The sequence below is a fragment of the Zootoca vivipara genome, chromosome 2 (assembly GCF_963506605.1).
Source record: "Zootoca vivipara chromosome 2, rZooViv1.1, whole genome shotgun sequence".
NCBI lineage: Eukaryota > Metazoa > Chordata > Lepidosauria > Squamata > Lacertidae > Zootoca > Zootoca vivipara.
The window spans coordinates 98,626,861-98,645,797 of record NC_083277.1 but is presented as its reverse complement, the minus strand read 5'-3'; the positions used below and the strand labels follow the sequence as shown (position 1 = coordinate 98,645,797).

The 18,937-nt window shown below is 45.1% G+C and overlaps 1 protein-coding gene across 2 annotated transcripts in view; it reads left to right on the top strand.

Moving 5' to 3' along the window:
- The window catches only part of DNAI2 (dynein axonemal intermediate chain 2), a 31,467-nt gene that overhangs the window by 5,396 nt on the left and 7,134 nt on the right, over window positions 1-18,937 (top strand). For both annotated transcript variants that reach the window (XM_060271951.1, XM_035107951.2), the window contains exons 5-9: window positions 3,108-3,250; window positions 3,712-3,825; window positions 8,466-8,605; window positions 13,385-13,507; window positions 18,042-18,265. In XM_060271951.1, coding sequence (XP_060127934.1) covers window positions 3,108-3,250; window positions 3,712-3,825; window positions 8,466-8,605; window positions 13,385-13,507; window positions 18,042-18,265 — 744 coding nt within the window. The remainder of the gene's footprint in view (window positions 1-3,107; window positions 3,251-3,711; window positions 3,826-8,465; window positions 8,606-13,384; window positions 13,508-18,041; window positions 18,266-18,937) is intronic.

The following is an 18,937-nucleotide window of genomic DNA, read 5'->3' as shown; positions in this document are numbered from 1 at the left end:
CCTGCCCCCGAAGCCCCCCCCCTGCCACCAGGGAGCTCCAGTGAACCAGGGCAGTACGCAGGAGTTCATCCATCCAACCATCTATTGTCATACCAAAAAAAAAAGAAAATACAAAAAGAGAAAAAGAGAAAAAAGAGAAGAAGAAAAAAGACAAAAAGGAAAAAAGACAAAAAAAAATTCATCATAATTGTTAAATTCATAATTGTTAAACCATATTTTGTGGGCTTCCCCACCCTCCCCCCTTCCCCGGTTTTCCTCCCTTATTTATCATCTTCAACAGTTTCATAGTTCATATTTTATAACATACACCTTTATATCTTGTACCACTTTTAAACTAACTATTATCATTTTCGCCTATTGTCCAATCACTGAGAAATCAAACTCCCATTTTTTCTTCCCGTGCCTAATTTTTACCCCTCTATAGGCCTCCATATTTTCACCTTTTTCCAGAATCAATTCACTTTTTAAACCTATAATTATTCCCAAACTAACCTTACACCCCCCCGAGTACTGGCTCCACCCCACCAATCCAGCAAGTTCCATAGTCAGCAGTCCAGTTATAGTCCTATTAACCCATCCTTACAATCACAACTTCACTTTCCCTTCACCCCACCCCCTGTTTACAGTCTTTTGCCATCCAGGCCTCCATATCAGACCCCTGAGCTTCTTCTCTTCTCTGCTTAATTTTTCCTTCTTCCCTGTGGTCATTCTGGAGTTCCAGTAAGTCCAATCGTGCCCCCCTCGAAGGGGAGGCACTCCATCCAACTTTTTGTAGAGTAAAATCATCATTTTTTTCGTGATGGGCTTCATTTTGTGTTAAGTCATCACAGTCCTCATCATTGTCATTCTCACATTCGTCTTCTTCAGTTTCAAAAGCTTCATCTTCTAAGAAATCATATTCTGCCATCATCATCTGGAATTGTTGCTGTAACACTTGCCGTTGTGTCTCCTCTTGACATAGTTCTATTCTTGCTTCCCACATTAAGGTCAAAACAGTCCGCTGAAACTCAGGCGGGTACCTTTTTGTTGACATAGTTCAGTCCTGTCAAGGTCAAAACTTGTCACATGGGGTGGAATATAATCGCAGTCTATTTTCTCGACTCCATTTTAACAAGCTGGCTGCATTCTTAAAAATAAAGTTCGAACTCACATTTCAAAAGTATATAAACCAAAAAAGAATTTCCAAAAAGTCCAGAGATAAAGATAGAAATAGAATTTAACTATAAATCCTGATCAACTCACTGGATTGTCTGGGCTGCCGGCTCCCGAGGAACAGAAAGGTCTTTCTTAGTCTTAACTTCTTTCTGCAGGGCAATCACAACCACAGTCTCTCTCCCCTTTTACCCTGCATTTAGGGGAGATTCTCTTTGATGCCTTTGAGGAATCCTTTTGAGTTGAAATCTTCTGTTTACGGCTTCGGGTTTCTGTTTACTGTCTCTTATGTTACCGTAGGGGGGGGGGTGGCTTCCTCTTTTCCCCTCTCTCCCAGGTCCAAATTGTTGCCTTAATTTACATTCCAAAGAATCCAAATTACTCACAGTCTATTCATTTGCTGAATGTTCTTTGAAGAATTGGCCACCTCCACTTCCCAGACTCGCAGCTTCGCACTCTCAGAGCAGCAATGTCAGCCTGTCCGCCGCGGTTCACCTCCTCGCTCTCGGGGGCTTAAACAAAGCCGATCCGGGGAGGAGAGAGCCCGCTTTTGGCGCCGCCAGGCAAAATCTGTCCCCAAAAAGCTCGATTTGGGACTTTTAAGGAGGTTTCGCTTCGCTGGAACGATTCCCTCCACCTCTGAAGCGCCGAGGTCCGCTCCGCTGTGCGGACCCCCGTCTGAGCAAGATGGCGTGGTCAACCGGAAGCCCCTGTGCTGGGTTTTCTGGCGCTTTGGCAGACTATGTCGGTGCTGTGTGTTAGTTCCAGCGAAGGTATTATTTGTCATTTATTTCTGTTCTCTTTCCCCCCCCCAAAAAAAAGCGCAGCAGCTTTCGGGCATCCCTCCGCAAAAGCAAAGCAACTTTTGCACCCCCCCAAAAAAAAACCTCCCAAACTTTGGTCAGCAGCTCCCCCATAAAGCTCAACAACTCTGGGCACTTTGTGATAAATAAGGGGTTTTTGGTTTGGTTTGGTTAAGTAATTAGTTTTTGGTTTATTAAATAGTTATATATTACAATTATACATTTTTGTTATTTAAACTATAAATATCATGAAATTGTGTTTTTTTTTCCTCGAAGTGACACACCACCCGAATTATGCTCGGTTTTTTAGTGAATATTGACACACCAAGCTCAAAAGGTTGCCCATCACTGGTCTGTGAACATTTCCCTGCTGTTTTCAGTTAACTTGACAGGGTGGAGTAGGATATATTATTATTATGGCACTTTTTCCTTCCATCTCTCCCTAAATGGAGACTAAATGTAGTGGCAGACATCATGTCCATACAGTTAAAAAAAAAAGCCTAGAGTGATGAACAACTGTCTCTTTTGACTCCTCCTGATGATCTGTTTATTGAGCACTCTTCCTGATTTGCTTGCACAAAGTTTTATGCAGAGGTTAGATTGTGCTTGGTATTTATTGAGCATTTGCTCTGATTTGTTTATAGGGCACTTACAGGGCTTGAAAGGTCAGCAACAACACTTTGAGTTGTGCGTGGAAATGTACTGGAAGCCAATGTAGGCCTTTCAGGATTGTCGCATAACCACCCCATAAACAAATCAGGACAGATGCTCAGTAAAAACCAGACTTTAGTCTAAGCTCTGTGTAAACTTTGCACAAGTGAATTAGGATGAATGCTGGAGAAGCAAGTCGTCTGGTGGAAACCTTGGTAGGCTAAATGAAGAAGAAACAACTGAGAAACCATATATTATTCAGGCAGTAGTTACGACTTCTGGAACAACTGAACTGTGGACTGGAAATAGACGTCCACCCCAGTGAAGGATTTCTGCAGCACCGTCTTCAAAATACTCGTCGTTATAACAGACGCACATAAAACTCACTTGTCTGTGAGATATCTTTTTTTATTTTTAGTTCTTTGTGAGATTTGATGGCACAACCTGTTGCTTATGAGCAAATGAAATGCCGTTGTCTTCTTCTTCTTTATTATTGAAAAGGGACCCAAACCCAATCAAAAGAACAGCCACGCATCTCTCCTGGCACCCCGACAGAAGCCGGAAGCTGGCGGTCTCTTATGCCAGCCTAGAATTCCAGCGGAGTTCAAAAGACATGAGCTATGATTCATACATATGGGACCTTGGTAAGAAGGGGGGGAAGGCGGTGATTATGGTTTCTGCATCATTTCCCCTAGACTGGGCCTGAGTGCTGGCAGATCCGTCTCTTGGCTGGGATCTGCGGGAGACGCCTCCTGCCATGTCCGCCCTCTGCAGAATGGAGGAAGCAGAAAGGGTCTCTGACCTGGATTTTTGCCCAACTCTAAAGGGCAGTCCCGCTATTAGTTCTGCCTCCCATCTCCTTGTTCTGCTCCTCACTTTCGTTTTTCTACTGCCTGCAACTTCAGGTGAATTTGCGCCCAGTTCATTCATATTCAGGAGCAGAAATGTTGCTTGTGGCAGCCATGGGGTGCAGTGGGATGAGAGATAAGGGAATAAAATGGATAATTTTTTTTACCATTCACTTTAGAATTGTGAAGTCTGACAGTTGCTTACTTCTGTATGGTAATTCTGCCCCCACCTCTTTTTTCTTTCCTTTTTTTTAAAGAAACCCCCAACAAACCAGAACTTGCTATCCGGCCATCCTCACCTTTGGTGTGCTTAGAGTACAACCCGAAAGATTCGCATATCCTGATTGGAGGTTGCTACAATGGGCAGATAGGTAAGAGAAATGGTTAGAACATGATAAAAAGTAGTGGGGAATTTGGGGCCCTCATTGTGTACCTTGAAGTCTATTCTTGTTTGGCTTTGGCTTTATCTGTAATTGTCACTAGCAAGCCTTTACTCCAATAGTGCCGGAAAAGGAGATGGAGGAAGGTGGCTGGCAAACCATGCGCTTTCAAATAATATTTATCTTCTTTCTTGATGCACCGACTCCAGTTTTTGAAAATATTTGCTGCTTTCAATGTGTACGTGAACTTTTTATTTTTTAAAAAAGAAATCTGACAGCTACAGGCATCTAAAGCCAAAAATAATAATAATTGGAGGCCAGGTTCGGTGTCCAGGATTAGTAGAAACTGAGAACTGGTCTTAAGAGCAAAGGAAATCCATAGCGGTGGTTTCAAGGTTTCAAATTCCGCTTGCTCGGTCAAATCCACTTCTGCACCCACTGCTTTGAATGAAAACACAGTTATGAACCATGGTGGGAGTGCTTGTGTTCCATTTGCGTAACTCAAGAGTTTGGCATTTCTTGGAATAGAATTTGAATTGTGGAAAGCAGAATGCACACAGCTGTTTTTATTCATGTATTTAATCAGCGTCTGTCTTGCCCTCCAAACCTACACGACTCTGAATTAAAATAACGTGGGGAAAACAGCATTACAATAAGAAAAGCGGAAGAGCGAAGAAAAATTCATTTGTCCTTTAAAAAGCCTGGAAAAATGAAAAAGCATTTGCCTCGTGCAGACAGTGTAGCAGCAAAGATCCCAGGTGAAGCTTCTAGGGAACAGCATTCCATAGGCAGGGTGCCACCACCGAGAAGGCTCTGGGGGATCCAGTGTGGTACCTTGGGTTACCAGCTACCTGTTCCTTTCCCTTCCCCATGCCTTAGGTTCTCATTGCCAGGTGTATTACCTAGTCCTGATTGCTGTCTTCAGGCTCCTGCTTGGTTTTATACCTCTTTGAATGTGAGCTGTAATGGAGAGGCATACCTGCCACACAGCTCATCTTCCATCGCTGCTCTATGGTTTAAAAAGAGAGCCACGGATGTGCCCTATATGCTCCGTCTCCTCCTAACTTCTGTGCAGCTGTACTGGGATGAGTGTATTCACATGGTGTATTGTGGATACTTGCCTTGTTTTCAAAGAAGAGGAGGAAATGGTTACATTCACCGATCTCTGTGAACTCTCATGCTGGAAAGAACAGGCTGTGTGCAGCCGGAATTTTGCCTCCCTACTTCCTTTGCAGAAGTTCTCATGCCAATGATCTCACCCGTCACATTCCTCTTTTTCTTTTTTAAACACATGAACAGCAGCATGCCTTTCTAAGTAATAGTAGGAACCTCTCCAAAGAAAACAGGAAGCAAACAGTTATCTCCCATGCCCTTCCATGTACCATAAGGTACCACCACTGTTGGACACAGGAAACTGGGGGAGAAGACTCAGAGCATTCTTTATTTTCCTGTGTTTCCCACAAATACCATTTTGGGCTCTTGCTTCCCACTACGGCTGGGTAATATATTGATATATTGTCCAAACCCGGTTTCAACTCCATATTGCGATAGCAGTTTCATAATTTTTGACTGAGCAATATGTCGCAAATCGTGATGCGTGTTAGGGCTAGGCGATATATCATCCAAAATTGGTTTCAAGTCCATATCATGATGGTGGTTTCATCATTTTTGACCGAGCAGTATATTGTGAATCGTGTGTGTGTGTGTGTGTGTGTGTGTGTGTGTGTGTGTGTGTGTGTTATGCCAAAATCACAATGTGGGGGAAACCGTGAAGCCAGCCAATGCCTCTACATAGCTCCATCCTTATTTCAGATGTCATGATAGATCAGTATATCCAGGGCCGGATTTAGATTTGATGCGGCCCTAAGCTACTGAACGTAATGGGGGCCTTTATATGTCCAGCTGTCCTTTGTCAACAACAAATTGTCACTGTTTTTTTTTTTGGTGTTGAATATATGATATGGTAATTTATGGACCTAATAGGTATTTAAAGCCAATTGCACATAACAAAATATGTATTTTATCTAAGTAATTGTTGAACTGAAATACAATTAAGAAGTATATTAATAGTGAAATACAATTAATGAGAAGTATACTAATAGTGAAGTAATTGTTAAGCTCTAACTTAAAATGCTTTTTTTAAATTCATAACAAACTTAGTAATGCAAACACATTGACATTTGGCAATAACAAAAGTTCCTTTAGAAACACAATTTACAGAGACTCATAATCTAGTCTCTTGGGGGGGGGCAAGAGAGTGGGGCCCTAAGCTATAGCTTGTGTAGCTTATACTTAAATCCGGCACTGAGTATATCGCAATGTTCAGCTGGTGATATATCACAAAGTTGAAAACCAGCTCCGTTCTTATTCCAGACATTGTGATATATTGCGATGATGTAAACCAGATATCGCCCAACCCTACTCCCCCACTCCCCCGAGGAAATAGTCTTACCATTTTCTGCTAAGGCTATCCCTTACCAAATAGGGTGTTTTCCGGCTTTGCACACCCCAGCCTGTCTTTTGGCTGACTTCACCAGCGTGCTGTGTGGATGCGTAGTCACATTTCCATCAAACAGGGCTGCTCTGGGGATCCTGTTCAGATTGGTACATAACATAGCTGCTGCCCAAGGAGCTCACGACCCCCGTTATTCATAATTGTCCCTGTTGGATTAACAAGAACGATTGTCTGCCGTGGCTTTCTGAGTTCCACCAAGCACAGGTTTGCCAGGTCCATTTATGATCCTGTTGCCTTTTTCATTCACATGTGCCCTTTGAGTTAATTATACTCCCTTTTATGTTTCTTTTGCCATTTTCATCAGCAATCAGATCTGACAGGGTCTCTATTACAGGGACGTTATTAAGCACTTCATAGGTGATGGAAGAAGGAGCTGATTTCACTTTGTCCTTCACAGGCCTCCCGAGGCAGGCAGTAATGGCCCCGTGAAACACACTCTGTCACTTCCAATGGCTTAATTATAACTGAACCATAGACAGCAAAAGCAATTCCCTGCTGCGTCTGCAGAAATCCAGCCCATCTGTGTGCTTTAAAAAGGAGAGGGGGGGGGAAGGATCCTTTAAAAGAAGCTTCTGATAATGAAGCAGTTTTGAATTAGGTCTTAAGGGTTAAAGCACACGCCAGAGACATCTGGTGAATTTCTGCTTCTGCCACAGACCGCATGCGGTTTATTTTGGTTTTTCCCAATCCAAATAACAATCACCTCCTGTATCGTTTTGGGGTACGTTTGGATGAAGACATAGGGCACTTCGTGGCAATCAGTAATTTTCTGTATTAGTCCGGTATAGTGATGTTAAATTCTCGAGAATTATCTTTTGGAGAATATTCTCGATTCATGAGAATATTAGAGAATTTTCATTTAAAATAGGAGAATGTTCATTTTAATGCGTTGAAAATGATATAAAACACAGCCTGTTTTTAAAAAAACCCTATATGCATACATATAAAAAAAGAAGCCATTAACATTAAATATATTATCATTATATGATAATATATTTCAGTATGTCAGTCTCTGGTAAATGGCACCTTGTACCATTGAATGGCACTCCAAAAACCAGTTACTGGCACTAAATAAAAATATAGAAATGTCAACTGTTTAAATCAACATGCTGTCACACATAATTGTATAGGCCTAGGTACTTTAAGTGTATAAAGCATTAAAGCTATTTTCTCTCTCTGTGTGTGTGTGTGTGTATCACACTGTATGGCCAAGGGTATAGAATTGCTAAGAATAAGGTCACACCAAAATAGAAAAAAGGCTATTACATATAGTTGAAATACAAATGAATTCAAATGTTCATCAAATTAAATGAATAGCATTTTTTAAAAAAATGTTTTCTGTATCTCACGTTTCAGAATTGCCAATGGTGAATGACACAATGCCCAGTAGTGTAACTGGATCAGAAAAAAAAAATCGTTATTCATTACTTACACTGGCAATATAACAGCTTAACTAGATTTTTTAAATGTGGGTTGTAAAACTGGTTCTTATGTTAGAATTTACAGTTTGTAGAGAATATTCTCCGGAGAATTTTCTAGCAGAGAATATCCGGAGAATATTCTCACCTCACATCACTAGAGTATGGCATTTACAATGGCTCTTCCATTTCTGGGCCTGAAAACTAAATGCAAATGCTGCAAAACTATGACGTATACTTGATTTTTAAAGAACTGCTCAATATATATTCCTGAAATCTAATTAAATGGAGAGATTTATTCAGAATAAAAGAAGTTTGTGTTAACATTCTGAGGACGAGCTGTAGACTGGAACAGTGTGGGTGGCGAAAAGAAGCTGGATCAACTTTTTGGAGTGGTTTTCCCGAGTATCTCAGAATTGTGGAGTTGGAAGGGAGCACGAGGGCCATCTAGTCCAACCCCCTGCAATGCAGGAATATTTTGCCCAACGTGGGGCTCAATCCCACAACCCTGAGATTAAGAGACTCATATTCTACCAACTGAGCTAACCATAACCAAGGACCTTGATGCATGTTGAACCACTTCAAGTTAGGACCCTTGAGTAATCTAATAGCCAAAAGATTCTGTTAACCTTGTTTGTGGGAGGAGGACCTGAGCATCTTTCAAGCGACCCACAATTACTGTTTTCCCTGCCCCTCAGCTTACTGGGACACTCGAAAAGGAGGCCTGCCAGTGGAACTGACCACAGTCGAGCTTAGCCACCGGGATCCTGTGTATAATGCTATCTGGCTGCAGTCAAAGACTGGAACCGATTGCTTCTCTGGTTCCACCGATGGGCAGGTAAAAGACAGATACTGCAGTTTGCTATCTATAGGAATAGATAGCCTCAGGGCCATCCTTTCCAGCTGGCTTAGTGGCGCAGTGTGCCAGGGCGCCTCCCCATCAGGGGCACTGGGCTGGGGCGCCCAGCAGCCCCGTGCGCTGCTCATGTTCGAGGCAGCGAGCGAGGTGCTGCTGCTGAAGCAGCCTAGCTCTGCTGCTGCCCCCTCCTCCGTCGCACTTGCAGGGGCGGTCGACTGTATCTCCGCCGTGCGCTGTTCCCGCCACGCCCCCTCGCAACAGCAGGCGTCTGTTCCAATGGCGCCTAGCAAGCCCGCCCAGGCGAGGGGACGTGGCAGGAGCAGCACCCGAAAGGGCTCCTTTTGGTGCGCTCTTCCCGCCACGTCCCCTCGCAACAGCAGGCTTGCTAGCCGCCGTCCCAACGACGCCTAGGAAGCGGGGGCGCCGGAGGGATTTTGCACCACAGCGCTGGATACCCTTAAGACGGCCCTGGATAGCCTTTATTCAGGAAATGGGGTGCAGTAGCTGCACCAGACTTCAGGAGGAACAAGAGATGTCTCCGTTCTGCTGCAGCTTTGCTCCAGGCTCTGTTGTTTTTAAAAAATGACTTGAGCTTCTTGCTGCTTGGCTGGTTCAAACGATCGACTGCATTTATCAGCTAAGCCACAGCACTGAATGCGGGCAGTACTTGTATCCTAGATGGTGCATCTAGCTGATGGTGTGTATCTCTGAAGAGCAGCCAGTAAGGCTTCTGGGTCGGTGCCCATCAAATAATCATTCAGCCGTAGAGCAATGGATGCTCATGGAAAGATCTGTAGCTGGAAGCGCTATAACAGAATGCAGAAGTAGACAGAAAAAGTAAGAGGGACTTGTTGGTGCTGTGAGAATTCTACACTGTTTGGGAAGGAGAAGAAAAGGGAGAGGAGTCATTGGGTTGTTTCTAACCATAATTGCAGGGGTCAGCAAACTTTTTCAGCTGGGGGCCAGTCCACTGTCCCTCAGACCTTGTGGGGGTGAACGAATTCATATGCCCCACAAATAACCCATTTTAAATAAAAGCACACATTCTACTCATGTAAAAACACCAGGCAGGCCCCACAAATAACCCAGAGATGCATTTTAAATAAAAGGACACATTCTACTAATGCAAAAGCACGCTGATTCCCGGACCGTCTGTGGGCCAGATTGAGAAGGTGATTGGGCCAGATCCGGCCCCTGGGCCTTAGTTTGCCTACCCATGAAATAATGAAAGTATAAAAGTCTCAGATGCCATAGAACCAGGGAAGCCAACTTGAGTAAAATATTGGGGGGGGATCTAGGTAAGTCCTTCCCCATATAATCACATGACACGGCACACACACACACACACACCGTTTGAATGGCAATGCCCATCAACTTGGGAAGGGGCAGCCCCCTCAAATATTTTATTAGAGGGGCAGAAGCCCCTCTGCCCCTGGGAGTTGGCTCCTGTGGATAGAACATAGGAGTTGGACCTTTGAAGCGGGGTGGGGGGTTGTAGAATAATTTCAACTGAATTTCACAGGGAGCTTCAGCTAGTATAATTCTTGTCCTCTAAATTGGGGAGGGGGGTTGCCTTTATGAATCATTGCCCATTACCACCAATGGAGGAGGGCATTTTGGGGGGGGGGGGTAATGTGCTGTCCAGCTGATAAAAACTTGAGAGGCTCTGGGAATAGAATCCATCTCATCCTGGTGGCAATCTTCTAGGTTGGCAGGTGAATTCCTTGCAGACCTGATGGTCCACGAACTTTGAGTTCCTTTTTCTCTTCTTCTTCCTCCCCTCCTAAGTATCTAACACAGCTTGCTTTCTGAAGCCATCTGAATGACTTATATCTGTGATGCCCCCTGGGCACCTTTTCTTTGCTCTTGTTCTCTGCTTTCACAGCACAGAATAATCTGAATGATTTCAACTAATCTGGTAGGAATGTTTTGGGTACAGCAAGTCCTGGGCTCTGCACAAAGGATTCAATTAAGGGATTAGTGTGCCACTTCCAGCCCTCCAATCCGGTTGACAAGCAGCAGTGCTGAAGGCCCAAGGGTGTGGAAATTGGGGGTGAAAGGCTGGTGCTTAGAGCAGTTCGGGAGACAAGAGCGCTGGGAAAGAGCATACATACTTGGTCACATTCTGCTTCGCTTGGAAACAATCCCTAGTGGGGAAACAGAGCCTGAAAATTGAATGAGCCTAGAACGTTCTTCAGTACTATACCGTTGATCAGAGATTAGACATGTTGATGTTAGATCTTGCAGTTCATGATGGGAGCCGATTCAGATGATACGATATGTCGGCCACATGATAGTTAAAATTAGCAATAGCCTGCTCACCTGAAGCTGTTGTTAGATGGTTTGTCATCTGTTAAAATAATAATAATAATAATAATAATAATAATAATAATAATAATTTATTATTTATACCCCGCCCACCTGGCTGGGTTTCCCCAGCCACTCTGGGTGGCTTCCAACAGAAGAATAAAATAATCGATTAAAGATTAAAAGCCTCCCTAAACAGGGCTGCCTTCAGATGTCTTCTAAAAATCTGGTAGCCCCACGTAGAGCGCATTGCAGTAGTCCAAGCGAGAGATAACCAGAGCATGCACCACTCGGGCGAGACAGTCTGCAGGCAGGTAGGGTCTCAGCCTGCGTACCAGATGGAGCTGATAGACAGCTGCCCTGGACACAGAATAGACCTGCACCTCCATGGACAGCTGTGAGTCCAGAATGACTCCCAGGCTGCACACCTGGTCCTTCAGGGGCACAGTTACCCCATTCAGGACCAGGGAGTCCTCCACACCTGCCCGCCTCCTGTCCCCCACAAACAGTACTTCTGTCTTGTTAGGATTCAACCTCAATCTGTTAGCTAATAAAATCAGCTAATAAGATGTACAAAACAGTGTTGCAGCATGGAGAGTTCCTTTACAAGGTTGCCAGCCATGTTTTCTCAGATACCCCATTCCATGGGCAATGATCATTTGCAGTCTTCACTGTGTTGTGTGTACAGTATATATTTTGGGGGAAGGTCCCTTCCTTAGGTTTTCCCAGGGGCGTAGCCAGGATCAAAACTAGGGGGGGGCAAGCCATGGTCGTTCAGGGGCGGGGCCAAGGCACGGGAGGGGCCACAAAGTGGGAATGTGGGCGGGGCTACAGGGCCAACGGGCCCGATGACATTGTGGCGGCGGCGGCGGCAGCGGCCACCTTGTGCTTCTGGGGCTGGCAGCGTTGGCGGCTACCCTGCTTGGCTGGAGAGGACGGGAGGGTCGGGCAGGCGAGAGGGGGTGGCAGGGCGGGCGAGGGCGAGGCAAGGCATGGCCGCAGCCACAACGGCTCCGAGGCGTTGCTGCATATCAGCATAATATTTCAACCATGGTTCAAGCCCCACCTTAGGAAAAAAATCCTGCATTGCAGGGGGTTGGACTAGATGACCCTTGTGGTCCCTTCCAACTACAATTCTATGATTCTATTGATATATTACCATAGCATATGCATCATTCTGCTTTCTTGAATTGTCCTACTCCTAGACATAGCAGCCAACTCCTAGAGGCCTAGGTGCCTCTCCCCCCCCCCAATTACTGGTAAATACCGTATTTGAAAGAGTCATCCCCCCATGTTGATGGGCTTTCTATGTGGGGCTTATCTTCCCCCCCCCCAGATTTTATTAAGGATGGAAGAAATAGAGAGAGGGATAACTCATATTTGTGGGTGCCTCTGGGTGACGCTGTGATGCTGGAACTCTGCATGTACAGGAGCCTTGTAAGCAGCTTTCTCTCTGCTTGATTTACAGCAGGCACGTCCAACAGGTAGATTGTGATCTACCAGTAGATCACTGGATGTCTGTGGTAGATCACTGGTAGGTCACTGGCACCCCTAAAAAAAGCTCACCCAAAATTTTCCTTCTCCCTAAAAAAAGTTGAACTATGACCTGAAGCCCTAAACAAAAATGGGCCTCCCTCCCTCCTAAAAGAAGCTCAACAAGTTTGACCTAAACCCCAAAAAACAGGGCTTCCCTTCCTTAAAAAAACTCAACAGCTTTGACCTGAACCCCCCAAAAGGGGGTAGATCACCCCCAGTTTTAAACTCTGTGAGTAGATCAGAGTCTCTTGGAAGGTGGCCCCCCCTTTCTTATTCACTTCCTTTTAGCCTTGCAGAGCCACCTTAGTCAAATTGAATCCTCTGAGTCTGCACCCTCATTAAATCGCCAATAGAACTCTTAATGCTCCTGAATGCTCATTAACAACTCCAACTTAAGAACAATAGGGTGAAATGGTCAGCTATCGAATCTTGCCTGGGGATATATGCGCCATTGTCTTAACTGCTTAACTACTGGTAGCCACTTTGCTTTATTTATTTGATGTGTTTTTGTTACAGCTGTGTGTCCCCCCCCCCAGCAAGCGGAGACTTAGCTGCTCTTGCTAAAGCAAAGCCCTTTCCACTTCAGTTTTTGGAGGGGAAAAGTGCTGGTTATGGTCTGTAAAATACATTAATTTTTTGCTTCTGGGGGGGGGGCAACTGCCCCCTCCTGCCCCCCCTTGCCTACGCCCATGGGTTTTCCCTCCCCCTAAACTTTGGGGTTCTCCCAAGCATGCTGATACCACCCCTCTTGTGCGTGGATGGTGGTGTTTGGGATCAGCAACCAGACCATCAAGTTCACTATTAGTGTAGCAGGAACATTTCATGTAATGAAATTGCCACCATTTCAGTGAGTTGTAAATTAGCCACCTGAACCCACCCATAATGTGCCCCCCCCAATACTTTTCTTTTTTCCAGGTCCTGTGGTGGGACATTCGTAAACTAGCTGAACCGACTGAAATACTAGTGATGGACATCAGTAGGAAAGGAGTCTTGGAAAATGCTTTAGGAGCCATTGCCCTGGAATTTGAGCCAACGATGGTGAGTCTGCTCTGAATTCTCTCCTGTGTATCTGAGTTCTAGAGAAGGCTTTTGTCTTCTTTCCCCACCTTTTAGTTTTTGGGTGCCACTAAAACCCTGTCTTCAGTTCCTAGGTGATACTACAGGTGAAACTCAGAAAATTAGAATATCATCAAAATGTGCATTTATTTCAGTAATGCAACTTAAAAGGTGAAACTAATAAATGAGATAGGTGCATGACATGCAAAGCAAGATATGTCAAGCCTTTATTTGTTGTAATTGTAATTATTTGTCGTTAGGTGGGTCAATTATAAATGGAATGTAGCTCCTACCAACCTAGCAGTTCGAAAGCACATCAAAGTGCAAGTAGATAAATAGGTACCACTCCAGCGGGAAGGTAAATGGCATTTCCGTGTGCTGCTCTGGTTCGCCAGAAGGGGCTTGGTCATGCTGGCCACATGACCTGGAAGCTGTACGCTGGCTCCCTCAGCAATAATGCGAGATGAGCGCTGCAAACCCAGAGTCAGGGGTCCCTTTACCTTTAATAGCGATGTTTATTTTTGTATTATTGTAACTATTTGTTTTATTACTGTGGAATTTCCAAAAGAAAGCATTTGTAAAAATTAAAAGAAAAAGAAAAAATAATAAGTTGCATTACTGAAATAAATGCACTTTTCAACGATACTCTAATTTTCCAAGTTTCACCTGTATGTGGGGAGGTGACTAAAGGAGAGAAAACTCGTGAGAATTTTTTTATAAAAAAAAGTATCAGGGGAAAAGCTTAAGAGTGAAATGGCAATAGAGATGTGCCTAGAGAAACACATTTTAAAGCCAGGACATTCTGAGTGCACCAGGACTCAGGAGCACAGGAGAGGGCATCATTTAAATATATTTTTTTATGGTACACAATCTGCACACCGGCGTTTTCTTTTGCAGAAATTTGACTAGGCATTGGAGAGGTAAAAAGGTAAAGGTAAAGGACCCCTGACAGTTACCGGTAAGTCCAGTCACCGACGACTCTAGGGTTGCGGCGCTCATCTCGCTTTACAGGTCGAGGGAGCCAACGTTTGTCTGCAGACAGTTTTTATGGGTCATGTGGCCGGGCATGACTAAGCTGCTTCGGGTGCAACGGAACACCAAAACCAGAGCAGCGCATGGAAACGCCGTTTACCTTCCCACTGGAGCGATTCCTATTTATCTACTTGCACTTTTTGGCGTGCTTTCGAGCTGCTAGGTTGGCAGGAGCTGGGACCGAGCAACGGGCTCATCCCATTGCAGGGATTCGAACCACCGACCTTCTGATTGGCAAGCCCAAGATGTTCAGTGGTTTAGACCACAGCGCCACCCTCATCCCTTATTGGAGAGGTACAGGGGAACAAACTGGACTTTTGAGGATATAACATGTAAACTGCAAGAGAGCTAAGGGGAGGGTGATGAACAGAGAAATCATCATAGCTCAAATGCCATGCTCCTCTGTGGGCTAGTAGACACTCCCCAGTTGCTTTCATGGCTTCCCGCTGCCCCCCCCCATGTGTATCAGTGCTCATACTGGAGTACCGCTTCAGAGGACCATATGAAACAGTTTCAGATTCCTGGAAGCTTGTGATCTCCAAAACATTTTGGGATGAAGGGATAAAGAACTTTGCCACACTGAGCAGTCTCTCTTCACTTTCAAGATGAGAAAAATATATACAGTGGAACCTCAGTTTTCGGGTGTCTTGGAAGCCAAATGTTTTGGTTTTCGAATGCCAAAAACCCGGAAGTAATTGCTTTTGTTTTCGAACGCGCCTCGGAAGTTGAACGGCTTCTGAGGCGCGTTTCAGAGGTTTCTCAATGGGGTTTGCCGACTGCCCATTGAGCCTCGGTTGCCGAATGTTTCGGAAGTTGAAGGGTCTTCTGGAACGGATTATGTTTGACAACTGAGGTTCCACTGTACATGGAAGATTCTCGCGGTGCCTAGATCTTTTTCACAGACCCCTCTAGTGTGCATTCTGTACCAGCCACCCAGATTCCTTTATCCAAACACAGATCGCTGCAGTGCGCCTGATTCTGCTAAGCTTCCATTGGCTGATGGCCACTGAGAGAGATCACTCGGTGGTGCATTGCCAAGTGGTTTAATTACAAACACACTTCAAAGGCATGGTTGTCACCTGACATCCTTTTGACATCAGGTCACGCACCGACAGGTGGGTGGCTCCATCTGCTTGTCCAACTTGGCTTGTGGGGCTCATGGAGATAAGGGGCGGGATTCAGCTAACTAGTCCTGCTGGCACAGGGTAGCTTTTCGCCCCTTCTCTCCCCCCATGCCTCCCCCTGAAATTGACTTGGGGGGGGGGGTCGAAGAATCCTCAGAGCAATGCCCAGGAGGAGGAGAGGGGGGACTGTTCCACTTGGCAAGCACTGCTGCTTCTTTTTTTCAGCCAGAGTGTGCCGGAGTTCAGTTCCAGAACCTCTCGGGTGGGTGCCATTGCGGGCCGGCGCTCCCCGCACCCACTTCTTGCCATTACGTACTTCTGAGAAGCGCAAAATGAACATTTCAGGTCCAAACAGAAGCTGGCCGGTGTGTTAGGGTCTACACTTTGTTTTGGATCTATGACTCCACCTAGCTCCTAGCCACTCTTAGCCTTGATTGGTCAAACTATGGCACGGGTTCAAGTCCTATTTCCTGTTCTTAAATCCATCTTCTGGGTAGCAGGGGAGCTGCTGTCGGCCCGTGTGGACAATACTGAGCTAGGTGGGCCGGCCAGTGGTCTGACTTGGTATATGGCAGCTATGTTCTTAAAACACCCGACTTCCTTCTTAGTCTCATGTATAAAGTCTGAGGGATCCACTGTTATATCTGGATAAGAAAAGCTAGCAAGTGGGTAAGAACAACTAGCATTTACTGAGGAACTGTGCAACTTTTAAAATATGACTCACCTCCATGATGGGGGTGGGGGGTGAGAAACACATTGACTAACATTGTTGTTAAAACTTCTCACTCTGAAATGGCTGCTTCTGAGATTGGGGGTGTGGGAATGGGCTGGCGCTTGTGAAGGGATCTAATCTCTACAGCCAGCAGGAACTGAATCTCAATAAGCATCTTTATCTCTTTGTTAGGTGGCTAAGCAAGCCCCTAATCACTGAGGCTGCAGGTTTTCTGAGAGCCAGCAGGGAAGCCAAATTGTGCATCACACACCCCAACAACCCTATAAGCCTAACTTTGAAGGTTGTGCCGGAGGGGGGGGGAGGAGAGACACACACAAGTCCACAAAGTCTAAAGAACATAATATTTAGTGTTGTCAATACGAATATATTATTCTCCCCCGCCAGCTAATGAATCGTACTCTGCACTCTGAAGGTGGAGGGATTGCCTTTTTCTGCTGTTTGCTGTGGTGTGTGGTCTTATCTTTTAATTTGTCAGAAGAAGCCCAGAGTGGCTGGGGCAACCCAGTCAGACGAATAGACAATAATTTGTTGTTGTTGTCAAGTTATGAGGCCAAGACAAAGGACTTCCCTTAGGCCAGGTGTGGTGATACCGCCCCTTTAAGACTGGAAGAGGTCCCATGGTCTAAGTCAGGCATCCCCAAACTGCGGCCCTCCCGATGTTTTGGCCTACAACTCCCATGATCCCAAGCTAACAGGACCAGTGGTCGGGGAAGATGGGAATTGTAGTCCAAAACATCTGGAGGGCCGCAGTTTGGGGATGCCTGGTCTAAGTTCTCATAAAACCTAGGTTTTTGGGAGCTCTCCGCAGCCAGCTAAGCTGAGGTCAGTGTCTATTTGGGCTTTTGACAGCATCTCGAAGCTACTAACATGAGTCTGACCAAACTGCGGGAGGCAGTGGAAGACTGGCGTGCTATGGTCCATGGGGTCACGAAAAATCGGACACAACTAAACGACTAAGCAACAACAATCTATGTTTTTTTTATTTAAAAAACCTTTATTGATAAATTCGCTTTAAAAACAAAACAAAAAACATCAATACAGAACAATACAAAACAAAACATTATTGCATAAAAAGTAAACTTAACATAAGCTCTTGTAACTTTGTGACTTGTTAATTAGCTGGATAGGTTAGGGCAGGCATCCCCAAACTTCGTATTTGTTCTGTTTAGTTCACTTAAAGCGGGCACACTTCTTTCTAGTTTTGTAGTGCCTTCCTTCCTCCCTCAAATAGCTATAACTGTAACCATTTGGGCCAAAAGGGGCATGCTACTGCTGCTGAGCTAAGGCTAACATAACCATATTGCTTAGGGCTTAGGTGGTGGTGGTGGGGAATCTCTACTTTAAATTACCGGTATCTACAGATTCCACTTGTCCATCCTTTGGTGGCCAACCTCTCTCAGTCTCTCCTTCCAGTGAATATTGTAAGTGCTGAGTTCCATCTTTGGGCTTCATTGCTCTTGTCTCCTCGAACCTTGCAGCAATATTTATTTTTTAAAAAATAACCAATCCGCCATCACTTGCCTTTCTAGTCCACGTGAGTCCTTTCATGAGCTCTGCTCTTTGGTCCAGGAAAATAGAACTCACCACGCTTGAAGCGTAACAATAGCGTTCCATTGTGTTTCCACAGCCAACCAAGTTCATGGTGGGAACAGAGCAAGGGATTGTGATTTCTTGTAACCGCAAAGCCAAGACTCCTGCTGAGAAGATTGTCTACACGTTCAGTGGGCACCACGGCCCAATCTATGCCCTGTGGAGGAATCCTTTCTACCCCAAGAACTTTTTGACCGTTGGGGACTGGACGGCACGCATTTGGTCAGAAGAGAGCAGAGAATCGTCGATCATGTGGACTAAGTAGGTGACACATTGTGTTGCCCATATATTTGTTATTTTTAAAATTGCATACATGTCAGCTGGCCATAACAGTGGGTGCCTTGGTGCTGGTCAGGCATTACAATGTGGCCACAATTTTTCCACCCTGAGGGTGCTCCAAGTTTGATTTCTGGCATGTCTGCCAACAAAGTCTAAGCTTAGTTGGTTGGAGTGCTGATAATGCCAAGGTTGCAGGTTCGATCCCCATACAGGACAGCTGCATATTCATTTTCATTGCAGGGGGTTGGACTAGATCAGTGTTTCCCAAACTTGGGTCTCCAGCTGTTTTTGGACTACAGCTCCCATCATCCTCAGCTAGCAGGACCAGTGGTCAGGGATGATGGGAACTGTAGTCCAAAAACAGCTGGAGACCCCAAGTTTGGGAAACACTGGACTGGATCGTCATCATTTTATTATTTGTACTCTGCCTAATCTGACTGGGTTGCCCCAGCCACATAATCAAACATTTCACATAAAAAAAAAGCTTCCCTAAACAGGGCTGCCTCAAGATGTCTTTTAAAGGTTGTATAGTTACTCATCTCCTTGACCTCTGATGGGAGGGTGCTCCACAGGGTGGGTGCCACTACCAAGAAGGCCCTCTCTCGATGATCCTCAGGGTCCCTTCCATCTCTACAGTTCTATGATTTTATGAAG